The following is a 16,229-nucleotide window of genomic DNA, read 5'->3' as shown; positions in this document are numbered from 1 at the left end:
AGTGTAGTGGTAGATCTGAAGGGTCTGGATAAACAGTGTAGTGGTAGGTCTGAAGGGTCTGGATAGGTATAAACAGTGTAGTGGTGGGTCTGGATAGGTATTAACAGTGTAGTGGTAGATCTGAAGGGTCTGGATAGGTATTAACAGTGTAGTGGTAGATCTGAAGGGTCTGGATAGGTATAAACAGTGTAGTGGTAGATCTGAAGGGTCTGGATAGGTATAAACAGTGTGGTGGTAGATCTGAAGGGTCTGGATAGGGATAAACAGTGTAGTGGTAGATCTGAAGGGTCTGGATAAACAGTGTAGTGGTAGATCTGAAGGGTCTGGATAGGTATAAACAGTGTAGTGGTGGATCTGAAGGGTCTGGATAAACAGTGTAGTGGTAGATCTGAAGGGTCTGGATAGGTATAAACAGTGTAGTGGTGGGTCTGAAGGGTCTGGATAAACAGTGTAGTGGTAGATCTGAAGGGTCTGGATAAACAATGTAGTGGTAGATCTAAAGGGTCTGGATAAACAGTGTAGTGGTAGATCTGAAGGGTCTGGATAGGTATAAACAGTGTAGTGGTAGATATGAAGGGTCTGGATAGGTATAAACAGTGTAGTGGTAGATCTGAAGGGTATGGATAGGTATAAACAGTGTAGTGGTAGATCTGAAGGGTCTGGATAAACAGTGTAGTGGTAGATCTGAAGGGTCTGGATAAACAATGTAGTGGTACATCTAAAGGGTCTGGATAGGTATAAACAGTGTAGTGGTGGATCTGAAGGGTCTGGATAAACAGTGTAGTGGTAGATCTGAAGGGTCTGGATAGGTATAAACAGTGTAGTGGTAGATCTGAAGGGTCTGGATAGGTATAAACAGTGTAGTGGTAGATCTGAAGGGTCTGGATAGGTATAAACAGTGTAGTGGTGGATCTGAAGGGTCTGGATAGGTATAAACAGTGTAGTGGTAGATCTAAAGGGTCTGGATAGGTATAAACAGTGTAGTGGTAGATCTGAAGGGTCTGGATAAACAGTGTAGTGGTAGATCTGAAGGGTCTGGATAAACAGTGTAGTGGTAGATCTGAAGGGTCTGGATAAATAGTGTAGTGGTAGATCTGAAGGGTCTGGATAGGTATAAACAGTGTAGTGGTAGATCTGAAGGGTCTGGATAGGTATAAACAGTGTAGTGGTAGATCTGAAGGGTCTGGATAGGTATTAACAGTGTAGTGGTAGATCTGAAGGGTCTGGATAAACAGTGTAGTGGTAGATATGAAGGGTCTGGATAAACAGTGTAGTGGTAGATATGAAGGGTCTGGATAAACAGTGTAGTGGTAGATATGAAGGGTCTGGATAGGTATTTTATTTGATTTATTTCACCTTTATTTAACCAGGTAGGCAAGTTGAGAACAAGTTCTCATTTACAATTGCGACCTGGCCAAGATAAAGCAAAGCAGTTCGACACATACAACGACACAGAGTTACACATGGAGTAAAACAAACATACAGTCAATAATACAGTATAAACAAGTCTATATACGATGTGAGCAAATGAGGTGAGATAAGGGAGGTAAAGGCAAAAAGGCCATGGTGGCAAAGTAAATACAATATAGCAAGTAAAACACTGGAATGGTAGATTTGCAATGGGAGAATGTGCAAAGTAGAAATAAAAATAATGGGGGTGCAAAGGAGCAAAATAAATAAATTAATTAAATACAGTAGGGAAAGAGGTCGTTTGGGCTAAATTATAGGTGGGCTATGTACAGGTGCAGTAATCTGTGAGCTGCTCTGACAGTTGGTGCTTAAAGCTAGTGAGGGAGATAAGTGTTTCAAGTTTCAGAGATTTTTGTAGTTCGTTCCAGTCATTGGCAGCAGAGAACTGGAAGGAGAGGCGGCCAAAGAAATAATTGGTTTTGGGGGTGACTAGAGAGATATACCTGCTGGAGCGTGTGCTACAGGTGGGAGATGCAATGGTGACCAGCGAGCTGAGATAAGGGGGGACTTTACCTAGCAGGGTCTTGTAGATGACATGGAGCCAGTGGGTTTGGCGACGAGTATGAAGCGAGGGCCAGCCAACGAGAGCGTACAGGTCGCAATGGTGGGTAGTATATGGGGCTTTGGTGACAAAACGGATTGCACTGTGATAGACTGCATCCAATTTGTTGAGTAGGGTATTGGAGGCTATTTTGTAAATGACATCGCCAAAGTCGAGGATTGGTAGGATGGTCAGTTTTACAAGGGTATGTTTGGCAGCATGAGTGAAGGATGCTTTGTTAAGAAATCGGAAGCCAATTCTAGATTTAACTTTGGATTGGAGATGTTTGATATGGGTCTGGAAGGAGAGTTTACAGTCTAACCAGACACCTAAGTATTTGTAGTTGTCCACGTATTCTAAGTCAGAGCCGTCCAGAGTAGTAATGTTGGACAGGCGGGTAGGTACAGGTAGCGATCGGTTGAAGAGCATGCATTTAGTTTTACTTGTATTTAAGAGCAATTGGAGGCCACGGAAGGAGAGTTGTATGGCATTGAAGCTTGCCTGGAGGGTTGTTAACACAGTGTCCAAAGAAGGGCCAGAAGTATACAGAATGGTGTCGTCTGCGTAGAGGTGGATCAGAGACTCACCAGCAGCAAGAGCGACCTCATTGATGTATACAGAGAAGAGAGTCGGTCCAAGAATTGAACCCTGTGGCACCCCCATAGAGACTGCCAGAGGTCCGGACAGCAGACCCTCCGATTTGACACACTGAACTCTATCAGAGAAGTAGTTGGTGAACAAGGCGAGGCAATCATTTGAGAAACAGAATCATTTGAGAATCATTTGTATAAACAGTGTAGTGGTGGATCTGAAGGGTCTGGATAGGTATAAACAGTGTAGTGGTAGATCTGAAGGGTCTGGATAGGTATTAACAGTGTAGTGGTAGATCTGAAGGGTCTGGATTGGTATAAACAGTGTAAAGTGCGGGAAAGAGGTAGGAAGGGTTGGAGGGTAAGGGGAAGAGGTAGGAAGGGTTGGAGGGGAAGGGGAAGGGTTGGAGGGTAAGGGGAAGAGGTTGGAGGGTAAGGGGAAGAGGGGAAGGGTTGGAGGGTAAGGGAAAGAGGTAGGAAGGGTTGGAGGGTAAGGGGAAGAGGGGAAGGGTTGGAGGGTAAGGGGAAGAGGTAGGAAGGGTTGGAGGGTAAGGGGAAGAGGGGAAGGGTTGGAGGGTAAGGGGAAGAGGTAGGAAGGGTTGGAGGGTAAGGGGAAGGGTTGGAGGGTAAGGGGAAGAGGGGAAGGGTTGAAGGGTAAGGGGAAGAGGTAGGAAGGGTTGGAGGGTAAGGGGAAGAGGTAGGAAGGGTTGGAGGGAGAGGGGAAGAGGTAGGAAGGGTTGGAGGGAGAGGGGAAGAGGTAGGAAGGGTTGGAGGTTAAGGGGAAGAGGGGAAGGGTTGGAGCGTAAGGGGAAGGGTTGGAGGGTAAGGGGAAGAGGGGAAGGGTTGGAGGGAGAGGGGAAGAGGTAGGAAGGGTTGGAGGGTAAGGGGAAGAGGGGAAGGGTTGGAGGGTAAGGAGAAGAGGTAGGAAGGGTTGGAGGGTAAGGGGAAGAGGTAGGAAGGGTTGGAGTGTAAGGGGAAGAGGGGAAGGGTTGGAGGGTAAGGGGAAGAGGTAGGAAGGGTTGGAGGGGAAGGGGAAGAGGGGAAGGGTTGGAGGGTAAGGGGAAGAGGTTGGAGTGTAAGGGGAAGAGGGGAAGGGTTAGAGGGTAAGGGGAAGAGGTAGGAAGGGTTGGAGTGTAATGGGAAGAGGTAGGAAGGGTTGGAGGGTAAGGGGAAGAGCTAGGAAGGGTTGGAGGGTAAGGGGAAGAGGTAGGAAGGGTTGGAGGGTAAGGGGAAGAGGTAGGAATGTTGGAGGGTAAGGGGAAGAGGTAGGAATGGTTGGAGGGTAAGGGGAAGAGGTAGGAATGGTTGGAGGGTAAGGGGAAGAGGTAGGAAGGGTTGGAGGGTAAGGGGAAGAGGTAGGAAGGGTTGGAGGGTAAGGGGAAGAGGTAGGAAGGGTTGGAGGGTAAGGGGAAGAGGTAGGAAGTGAATTAGGACTGTCTGATACAGCAGTTGGATAAGGACGGACTCACAGTACAATTGTGTAAACAATGATTGTTGATGATTGCAAAGATTCATCAAAATCAATGACATTTTTCCACTATCCATGGTTCTGAATTCTCTGCTATTTCCACACGTAACTAGGTAACCAAAATGTTATTCCTCCATCTGTCAGCTGACAATGATTTAGTTGTTGTTGTTGTCCTCCTAGTTGAAACACTGGAGCTTCCAGCTGTGTGGTGAAGGCCTGACCCCTGGGAGGATGGAGCCTCTGTCTGTAGCCTCCCCTGTGGGATCTCATTCCTCCATCATCCTCCCCTTCAGGAACCCTACTGAACACCCAGCCCTGCTGCACCTCAGACTCACAGGTCAAACACACACTGGACACACACTGGACACACACTGGACACACACTGGACACACACTGGACACACACACTGGACACACATTGGACACACACACTGGACACACATTGGACACACACACTGGACACAGACACTGGACACACACACTGGACACACACACTGGACACACACTGGACACACACACTGGACACACTGGACACACACTGGACACACACACTGGACACAGACACTGGACACACACACTGGACACACACTGGACACACACACTGGACACACACACTGGACACACACTGGACACACACTGGACACACACTGGACACACACACTGGACACACACTGGACATACACACTGGACACACACTAGACACACACTGGACACACACTGGACACACACACTGGACACACACTAGACACACACACTGGACACACACACTGGACACACACACTGGACACACACTGGACACACACACTGGACACACACTGGACATACACACTGGACACACACTAGACACACACTGGACACACACTGGACACACACTGGACACACACACACTGGACACACACTGGACACACACACTGGACACACACTGGACACACACTGGACACACACTAGACACACACACTGGACACACACTGGACACACACTGGACACACACTGGACACACACTGGACACACACTGGACATACACACTGGACACACACACTGGACATACACTGGACACACACTGGACACACACTGGACACACACACTGGACACACACTGGACACACACACTGGACACACACACTGGACACACACTGGACACACACTGGACATACACTAGACACACACTGGACACACACACACACTGGACATACACACTGGACACACACTGGACACACACTGGACACACACACTGGACACACACTGGACACACACTGGACACACACTGGACACATACTGGACACACACTGGACACACACTGGACACATACTGGACACACACTGGACACACACTAGACACACACACTGGACACACACTGGCCACACACTGGACACACACACTGGACACACACTGGACACACACTGGACACACACTGGACACATACTGGACACACACTGGACACACACACTGGACACACACTGGACACACACTGGACACACACTGGACACATACTGGACACACACTGGACACACACTAGACACACACACTGGACACACACTGGACACACACTGGACACACACACTGGACACACACTGGACACACACTGGACACACACTAGACATACACTGGACACACACTGGACACACACTAGACACACACACTGGACACACACTGGACACACACTAGACACACACACTGAACACACACTGGACACACACTGGACACACACTGGACATACACTGGACACACACTGGACACACACTGGACACACACTGGACACACACTGGACAGACACTGGACACAGACACTGGACACACACACTAGACACACACTGGACATACACACTAGACACACACTGGACACACACTGGACACACACTGGACACACACTGGACACACACACTGGACACACACTGGACACACACTGGACACACACACTGGACACACACACTGGACACACACACTGGACACACACTAGACATACACTGGACACACACACTGGACACACACTGGACACACACACTGGACACACACACTGGACACACACTAGACATACACTGGACACACACTGGACACACACTAGACACACACACTGGACACACACTGGACACACACTGGACACACACTAGACACACACACTGAACACAAACTGGACACACACTGGACACACACTGGACATACACTGGACACACACTGGACACACACTGGACACACACTGGACAGACACTGGACACACACACTGGACACACACTAGACACACACTGGACACACACACTAGACACACACTGGACACACACACTGGACACACACTGGACACACACTGGACACACACTGGACACACACACTGGACACACACTGGACACACACTGGACACACACTAGACACACACTGGACACACACACTAGACACACACTGGACACACACACTGGACACACACTGGACACACACTGGACACACACTGGACACACACACTGGACACACACTGGACACACACTGGACACACACACTGGACACACACACTGGACACACACTGGACACACACTGGACACACACACTGGACACACACTAGACATACACTGGACACACACACTGGACACACACTGGACACACACACTGAACACACACACTGGACACACACTAGACATACACTGGACACACACACACACATATACAGTATGCATGTACAGACATAGTCCTACCCCAGACACACAGGGAAACAGTTCTAGTAGAGACATGATGGTAGTAATGGTTCATTCTCCTATCAGATGAGGAGCCCGGTCAGAAGAGATCAAGCCAGTCCTTCATCTGTGACAGGAAAGTGTTCTGCATCCCCCTCAAACAGACACAAGGTCAGTTCTTACACATCTCTGTGTCAAGCCTTACTTTAAAGGCATAGTTCCTCTGTTCTGCATCACCCTCAAACAGACACAAGGTCAGTTCTTACACATCTCTCTGTCAAGCCTTACTTTAAAGGCGTAGTTCCTCTGTTCTCCACGGTGTTAGCCTGAGTTTCAGCCTACATGTTAGATACACTAGTAAAGCTTGTCCCTCCCGTCCTCCATGTTGGCTCCAGGTGTGCGTGTGTCTGCGGGGGCCAGTGTGGACATTCCTGTGGTGTTTGCCCCTGACTCCATGCAACTGCACCAGGCCTGGCTCCTGGTTCAGCTAGAGCCCCTCTTCAACCTCCCCCGCCTGGACTCACCACTCGCCACGGCCGAAAGGGACAAGTCAGTACAGTGTGTGTGTGTGTGTGTGTGTGCACATGCGTGTGTGTGTGTGCACATGCGTGTGTGTGTGTGTGTACACATGCGTGTGTGTGTAACAGGTGTTTCTCTGTGTACAGGTGTGTGGAGGTAGAGAAAGACCGGGTGCGTTTGGTCTGCTGGGTCTACCCCATCCATGGCATCCCAGAAGCCCCTCCTGAACCCTCTCATCCAGCGGTGATAGAATGTGAGGCTCGCGGTCGAGTGGAAGAGAGAGTGGAGGTGCTGTTGACGGGATGTGTTCCTGGCTCCTCCGTCAGCAACACAGACACAACTCTCATCAGGGCCCCCTCCTCCATCAGCAACACAGACACAACTCTCATCAGGGCCCCCTCCTCCGTCAGCAACACAGACACAACTCTCATCAGGGCCCCCTCCTCCATCAGCAACACAGACACAACTCTCATCAGGGCCCCCTCCTCAATCAGCAACACAGACACAACTCTCATCAGGGCCCCCTCCTCCATCAGCAACACAGACACAACTCTCATCAGGGCCCCCTCCTCCGTCAGCAACACAGACACAACTCTCATCAGCGCCCCCTCCTCCGGAACCTCAGGTGAGATCACATCAACTTCACTGGAAGTTAGGTTTGAAGTGAGTGTGTGTTGCACGTCATTGTGTATGTTGTCGTGTGTGGGCCTGTACCCTGAGAGTGTGTGGGTCTGTACCCTGAGAGTGTGTGGACCTGTACCCTGAGAGTGTGTGGGTCTGTACCCTGAGAGTGTGTGGGCCTGTACCCTGAGAGTGTATGTGCCTGTACCCTGAGAGTGTGTGTTGTCGTGTGTGGGCCTGTACCCTGAGAGTGTGTGGGCCTGTACCCTGAGAGTGTGTGGGCCTGTACCCTGAGAGTGTGTGATGTGATTATGTAGCTAATTGTAATGCATAATTTCTGTCTCAACAGAGCATATCCAAGGTACCTTAGTCAGCTGACAATGTTCACAGTGTTCGTTAGCATAAAATGATAACTCTGGTTAAGTGAAGTCCACTTGTTCATAATCGTCACAATAATCTCCTGACAACACACACCTCATCATTCTCCTTGTAGGATGTGTCTAGTCTCCTGACAACACACACCTCATCACTCTCCTTGTAGGATGTGTCTAGTCTCCTGACAACACACACCTCATCATCCTCCTTGTAAGATGTGTCTAGTCTCCTGACAACACACACATCATCATTCTCCTTGTAGGATGTGTCTAGTCTCCTGACAACACACACCTCATCATTCTCCTTGTAGGATGTGTCTAGTCTCCTGACAACACACACCTCATCATTCTCCTTGTAGGATGTGTCTAGTCTCCTGACAACACACACCTCATCATTCTCCTTGTAGGATGTGTCTAGTCTCCTGACAACACACACCTCATCATTCTCCTTGTAGGATGTGTCTAGTCTCCTGACAACACACACCATATTGCTGTTTTGACAAAGTCAGGTTGGATAGTGAGTGTGTGTGTCAAATCAAATACAATTGTATTTGTCACATGCTTGGTAAACAACAGGTGTAGACTAACAATGATATCATTAAGCAATAAGGCCCGAGGGGGTGTGGTATGTGGCCAATAGACCACAGCTAAGGGCTGTTCTTAGGCACAACACAACGCAGAGTGCCTGGATACAGCCCTTAGCCGTGGTATATTAGTTATATACCACAAACCCCCAAGGTGCCTTATTGCTATTATAAACTGGTTACCAACGTAATTAGAGCAGTAAAAATACATGTTTTATCATCTCCGTGGTATACGGTCTGATATACCACGGCTGTCAGCCAACTTGGCTGTATACACAGAGTATCAGTACTGAGTCAATGATAACTTGGCTATATACACAGAGTACCAGTACTGAGTCGATGATAACTTGCCTATATACACAGAGTACCAGTACTGAGTCAATGATAACTTGCCTATATACACAGAGTACCAGTACTGAGTCAATGATAACTTGCCTATATACACAGAGTACCAGAACTGAGTCAATGATAACTTGGCTATATACACAGAGTACCAGTACTGAGTCAATGATAACTTGCCTATATACACAGAGTACCAGTACTGAGTCAATGATAACTTGCCTATATACACAGAGTACCAGTACTGAGTCAATGATAACTTGGCTATATACACAGGGTACCAGTACTGAGTCAATGTGTGTGTCCATCCATGTGTTAGCAGCAGGCTTCAGGCTGGCTCTAGAAGACTTCCTATGTGAGGTGTGTTATAACAGTGATGCTGAGCGGTCCCAGCTGGAGGGCTGTGTAACCCTGTCTCTACTGAACTGTCACAGAGACCCCCACTCTGGCATCGTCTCTCTCACCATCAACCTCATCTTCACCCCTTACAAACCTCTCAGGTAACGGACATACATCACATAGACACACACACACACACACACACACAAACATGCGCATATTACACACACACACAAACACACACATATCACACACACAAACACACGCATATCACACACACACACACACACAAACGCATGCATATCACACACACACACACACACACACAAACATGCGCATATTACACACACACACAAACACACACATATCACACACACAAACACACGCATATCACACACACACACACACAAACGCATGCATATCACACACACACACACACACACAAACTTGCGCATATTACACACACACACAAACACACACATATCACACACACAAACACACGCATATCACACACACACACACACAAACGCATGCATATCACACACACACACACACACAAACGCATGCATATCACACACACACACACACACACAAACATGCTCATATTACACACACACACAAATACACACATATCACACACACAAACACACGCATATCACACACACACACACACAAACATGCGCATATTACACACACACACAAACACACACATATTACACAGCTCTGCACCTTCTAGAAATCCAGGTGGCAGACTAACATCTGATAAAGTGCATTACTTTATAAATAATTACTCTTCAGAGACTGTATCTATTTGTGTTCCCCTCTCCCTCTCCTCCTCTACCTTCCTCCTCCCCCTCTCCCCTCCAATCCCCTATCCTCTTCCCCTCACCCTGTCCCCTCCTCTACCCTCTTCTCCCCTCCCCTCCTCTCTTCTCCCATCCCCACCTCTCCTCCTCTCCCTAGGTGTTCAGCTGTCCTGGCGGTTCAGTGTTTGACAGGTGGGCTCTGGAAGTTTCCCATCAGCCTCATCTCCACCGAGCCGCAGGTTGATGATGTCATCACCATTAACGCTGCAGGGCTACACAAGACCTCTGCTGTGGGCTTCAGACTGACCAGCCAGACCAGGTCAAACTGTGTGTGTGTGTGTGTGTGTGTGTGTGTGTGTGTGTGTGTGGGGTGGGGGGGTATCTATGTGTGTGTGTTTCTCTGACACTTACCCTGTCCATGTGTGTGTTCCTGCATGTCTATGTGGCAGGTACCCAGAGCCGTTCACAGCAGGGTTCCTGCCAGGTGGGGGCAGTGAGTTCCAGGTGTGTCCCTCTTCAGGTGAGCTCCTCCCAGTGGGGTCAGCCGGTACCCTCCTCACCGTCTCCTTCACCCCCTCCATGTACAGCAAGAGACACCACGCTACGCTGCTGGTCCAGGTATGTCTGGCTAGTAACACACTACACTCCTAGCTAAAAAAGGTGCTATCTAGAAGCTAAAAGGGCTCTTCGACTGTTCCCATAGGAGAACCCATTGAAGAACCTTTTTTGGTTCCAGGTAGAACCCTTTTGGGTTCCATGTAGAAATAGGATTCTTTCTACATAGGGTTCTTTCTATATAGAATCCAAAAGAGTTCTACCTGGAATCAAAAATGGTTCTACCTGGAACCAAAAAGGGTTCTCCTATGGGGAAAGCCGAAGAACCCTTTTGGAACCCTTTTCTCTAAGAGTGTAGTGTAAGGATCAGGGCAACAGATATAGACACACACACCTCCCTGATTGACAGATGCTTGTCCCTCCCCCAGACAGCAGACACACACCTCACTATTTGACAGATGCTTGTCTCTCCTCCAGACAGCAGACACACACACCTCACTGATTGACAGATGCTTGTCCCTCCCCCAGACAGCAGACACACACCTCACTGATTGACAGCTGCTTGTCCCTCCCCCAGACAGCAGACACACACCTCACTGGCTGACAGCTGCTTCTCTCTCCTCCAGACAGCAGACACACACCTCACTCGCTGACAGCTGCTTGTCCCTCCCCCAGACAGCAGACACACACACCTCACTGATTGACAGATGCTTGTCCCTCCCCCAGACAGCAGACATGCAGTGGACGTACGAGGTGAAAGGAACCACGCCTGCTTACACCCCACCCCACTCTGCCTCCTCCAATGGGAACACCTCTTCCAGGGAACTCCCTCCCACTGATGTCCGCCAGAGGAACTTTGTGTCCCGGAACCTTCATCTCCCAGCCATGGCCAACTCCTCCCCCATCAAACACAGAGCCTCCGCCTCGCAGATCAGATAGAGAGATCCTTCTCACACTACACCCCCACCCCATTCCTGTGTCATTGAAATGATCATACAGGAGGTTTGAATAATTAAAGTGCCTGTACTTCACCTCGTTGTCATAATTAGATTTCTGTTGACCTCTGACCATATGAACATTCTTTTATGCACTTGGCTTTGGAGACGTTCTCAGTCTGTTCTCAAATGAGATGTGTGTGTTTGGAGACGTTCTCAGTCTGTTCTCAAATGAGATGTGTGTGTTCATATGCATGTGGGGGTGAACTCCCTCTTGTCATCCAGGTCAGTGAACCAGGGGTCTTTCTCTCACCCTGAATTCCAAGACGGATGATCTCCCCTCTGATTACTTAGCCTGTCATTTAGTCTTAACTGGATGAAACAGACTCTGGTTTAGAGACAGAGAGAGAGAGACATTATCTCATTTATTTAGGCAGCATTAATATTCACTTGTATTGATCATATCAGAGCGAAGGTTTGGATTAGGGAACAGATTGATCCTGGATCGAGATTAGAAGGTTTGGATTAGGGAACAGATTGATCCTGGATCGAGATGAGAAGGTTTGGATTAGGGAACAGATTGATCCTGGATCGAGATTAGAAGGTTTGGATTAGGGAACAGATTGATCCTGGATCGAGATTAGAAGGTTTGGATTAGGGAACAGATTGATCCTGGATCGAGATTAGAAGGAAGTCCTTCTCTGAATAATAGACTTCAGCAGGACACAATATGGAGTCACATTGACATCCCTTATGGGTTCACACAAAACACTGTTTATGATTGCTGAGTGTAGGCTACTATATTTGTCTGTTGTAAAGTCAAAAGTGATGAACATCTGGAGATTCTGGACCTGAGACTGTCTCTGTCCATTATCACGTGGTACTGAATTCTACCTGAGACTGTCTCTGTCCATTATCATGTGGTACTGAACTCTACCTGAGACTGTCTCTGTCCATTATAAAGTGGTACTGAACTCTACCTGAGACTGTCTCTGTCCATTATCATGTGGTACTGAACTCTACCTGAGACTGTCTCTGTCCATTATCACGTGGTACTGAACTCTACCTGAGACTGTCTCTGTCCATTATAAAGTGGTACTGAACTCTACCTGAGACTGTCTCTGTCCATTATCATGTGGTACTGAACTCTACCTGAGACTGTCTCTGTCCATTATCACGTGGTACTGAAATCTACCTGAGACTTTCTCTGTCCATTATCACGTGGTATTGAACCTTACCTGAGACTGTCTCTGTCCATTATCACGTGGTACTGAACTCTACCTGAGACTGTCTCTGTCCATTATCACGTGGTACTGAACTCTACCTGAGACTGTCTCTGTCCATTATCACGTGGTACTGAACTCTACCTGAGACTGTCTCTGTCCATTATCTTGTGGTATTGAACTCTACCTGAGACTGTCTCTGTCCATTATCACGTGGTACTGAACTCTGCCTGAGACTGTGTCCATTATCACGTGGTACTGAACTCTACCTGAGACTGTCTCTGTCCATTATCACGTGGTACTGACCTCTACCTGAGACTGTCTCTGTCCATTATCACGTGGTACTGAACTCTACCTGAGACTGTCTCTGTCCATTATCACGTGGTACTGAACTCTACCTGAGACTGTCTCTGTCCACTATCTTGTAGTATTGAACTCCACCTGAGCAGAGAAGGGCCTGCTGTTGAGATCACAAGAGCAAAGTGGATGGTACCAGTGTATGGCTCTAGCTGACAGCTAGACAGGCTTCAGTTACAGACCTAGTTCAGCCTGCACTAAACCAGCAGGCTGAACAAGGTTAGAGGGAGCTCAGAGCGCAGAGCGCAGAGTTCCGAGTGTGTATATCACCTGTGAGAGCGATTAGCCAATCACGGCCGGGCACATGCTCCCAACGAAGCAACTGTCTCGCTCTTTGATGTGAAATCTAATTAATGCTGCAAGTCCCTCTCCTCGCAGTGAGTATCCCCTGCCGTAAATGACAGGGGAGAGAGCAGGAGAGAGACAGAGACAGGGAGAGAGAAACAAGCAGCTCAACTTTAGAGATTTCATCCTTCTCAGTTGAGCTCTCTTCTGTCTCTCTGTCTCCATGCACTGATGACTTCTGAAACCTCTTTTCTCTTTATCATCATGGGTCCTGCCTCACTGAGAGATATCCCTGGCTGTGTTTCATAAGTGTGTGTGTGTGTGTGTGTGTGTGTGTGTGTGTGTGTGTGTGTGTGTGTGTGTGTGTGTGTGTGTGTGTGTGTGTGTGTTGACTTGTTTTCATATCTTGTTTTCAGACCAGAATGGCCTGAAAAGTGACCAGAATGTCCTGACAAGGCAGGACATTTTGCGTGTCCTGAAAAGTAACATTTTAATTTCAGGTTTAAGGGTTAGGTTTGGGGTTAAGGTTAGGGTTAGGAGTTAGGTTTAGGGTTAAGGTTAGGGTTAGGAGTTAAGTTTAGGGTTAAGGTTAGGGGTATACCCAACTCTGTTAAGGTTAGCCATACCCAACTCTGTGGAATTCGCGTATGCCTCAAGTGTAATCCATGCTTGAGACCTGGTTTTAGGAATTATAATTATAATATTGATGAGTGATGATAAATAAGAAGGTAGTTTATTCAGAGGTGCTTTATGGACAAACACGAGAGCATGTTGTTCTCGTCTCACAGACAGGGAAGTCCAACCCGCATTTTGATATTAAACACAGTGGTGAGTTCTGTAGCTAGCACCCGTAATGAACCCGTAATAAACATAAGTGCACAATGATAAGTAGCCTCCAGCGATTTAAGTGTTGATGCCGTAGCATGCATGTAGATAATATCCCCATAATCTATAACAGACATAAAAGTAGCTTGCACAATTTGTCTTCTATTTGTAGAGGACAAACATGTCCTGTTTCTATAGAGGAAGCCTAGATAGATTTTTAGCCGTTTACAAAGTTCGTCAACATACATTTTAATAGACAGTTCATCATCCAACCATATCCCTAACTATTTATATGCAGAGACCTGATTCATTCGAGAATCCTCTAAGCTCGTAAGTGCAAGTGTATTTTCAGCCAACTTTTTGAACCTATTAAAAATCATAAAATGTGTTGTCTTTGCATTTAAAACAAGTTTCAGCTGTATAAAAGACCCCTGTAAAATCTTAAAATCTGTCTCCAATAGTGATAATGCTTGGTCAGCCGTTGAAGCGATAGTGTACGTGACAGTGTCATCAGCATATAAATTAATTTGACACTTATCTCATCACCGATATTGTTTATGTGGAGAGTGAACAGTAATGGACCAAGTATAGAACCTTGTGGGACCCCTTTAACCAACTCCAATGGCTCCGACTGGATGCCGTCGACTCTAACAACCTGACTTCTATCCTTTAGATAGTCATGAAACCAACGACAGGCATCCGATCCCAGTCCCATTGACGATAGCTTACCCAAAAGTATCGCATGGTTTACAGTATCAAAATTATAGGAGAAGACTCAGAGCTGTTATCTTGGTAAAGGGAGGTTACACAAAGTATTGAATGATGGGGTGCCAATAATTGTGGCACACATATTTTATAAAAATGTTTGTTCTATAATAAGATTGATTTTTTTTCTCCAATTATTTTACAATCATTTTTATATTTTTTTCACAGCCCGTTTTGCTCATATCTACCAAGGGTGTCAATATGAGTGGAGGGAACTGTAGGGAAAGATAGCCTGCCTTTTTATGGTTGTTTAATCAATAGGACTGTAAAGTTCCCAAATGTAAGAGGACTCAGAAATCCATTCAGGTATATTTTGTGGCTTTTGCTGAATGCGCTCTAATGATCTAAAGTTGCGCTTGTAAACACACAATCCAGTTCAAAGTGAATGATGGCAGGCCCTACTGCCTGTAAACACACAGTCCAGTTCATAGTGAATGATGACAGGTCCTACTGCCTGTAAACACACAGTCCAGTTCATAGTGAATGATGACAGGCCCTACTGCCTGTAAACACACAGTCCAGTTCATAGTGAATGATGACAGGGCCTACTGCCTGTAAACACACAGTCCAGTTCATAGTGAATGATGACAGGCCCTACTGCCTGTAAACACACAGTCCAGTTCATAGTGAATGATGGCAGGCCCTACTGCCTGTAAACACACAGTCCAGTTCATAGTGAATGATGACAGGCCCTACTGCCTGTAAACACACAGTCCAGTTCAAAGTGAATGATGGCAGGGCCTACTGCCTGTAAACACACAGTCCAGTTCAAAGTGAATGATGGCAGGTCCTACTGCCTGTAAACACAGTCCAGTTCATAGTGAATGATGACAGGTCCTACTGCCTGTAAACACAGTCCAGTTCATAGTGAATGATGGCAGGTCCTACTGCCTGTAAACACAGTCCAGTTCATAGTGAATGATGACAGGTCCTACTGCCTGTAAACACAGTCCAGTTCATAGTGAATGATGACAGGCCC

The 16,229-nt window shown here is 47.3% G+C and overlaps 1 protein-coding gene across 1 annotated transcript in view; it reads left to right on the top strand.

The window, feature by feature from the left end:
- The window catches only part of LOC139373934 (cilia- and flagella-associated protein 47-like), a 106,732-nt gene extending 94,933 nt beyond the window's left edge, over window positions 1–11,799 (top strand). The window contains exons 53-60 of the mRNA XM_071115019.1: window positions 4,250–4,406; window positions 6,811–6,894; window positions 7,119–7,272; window positions 7,389–7,867; window positions 9,480–9,660; window positions 10,463–10,624; window positions 10,755–10,923; window positions 11,587–11,799. Coding sequence (XP_070971120.1) covers window positions 4,250–4,406; window positions 6,811–6,894; window positions 7,119–7,272; window positions 7,389–7,867; window positions 9,480–9,660; window positions 10,463–10,624; window positions 10,755–10,923; window positions 11,587–11,799 — 1,599 coding nt within the window. The remainder of the gene's footprint in view (window positions 1–4,249; window positions 4,407–6,810; window positions 6,895–7,118; window positions 7,273–7,388; window positions 7,868–9,479; window positions 9,661–10,462; window positions 10,625–10,754; window positions 10,924–11,586) is intronic.
- Window positions 11,800–16,229: the final 4,430 nt, after the last annotated feature.

This window comes from Oncorhynchus clarkii, chromosome 18 (genome assembly GCF_045791955.1).
Source record: "Oncorhynchus clarkii lewisi isolate Uvic-CL-2024 chromosome 18, UVic_Ocla_1.0, whole genome shotgun sequence".
NCBI lineage: Eukaryota > Metazoa > Chordata > Actinopteri > Salmoniformes > Salmonidae > Oncorhynchus > Oncorhynchus clarkii.
This window is presented reverse-complemented; position numbering and strand designations above follow the sequence as displayed.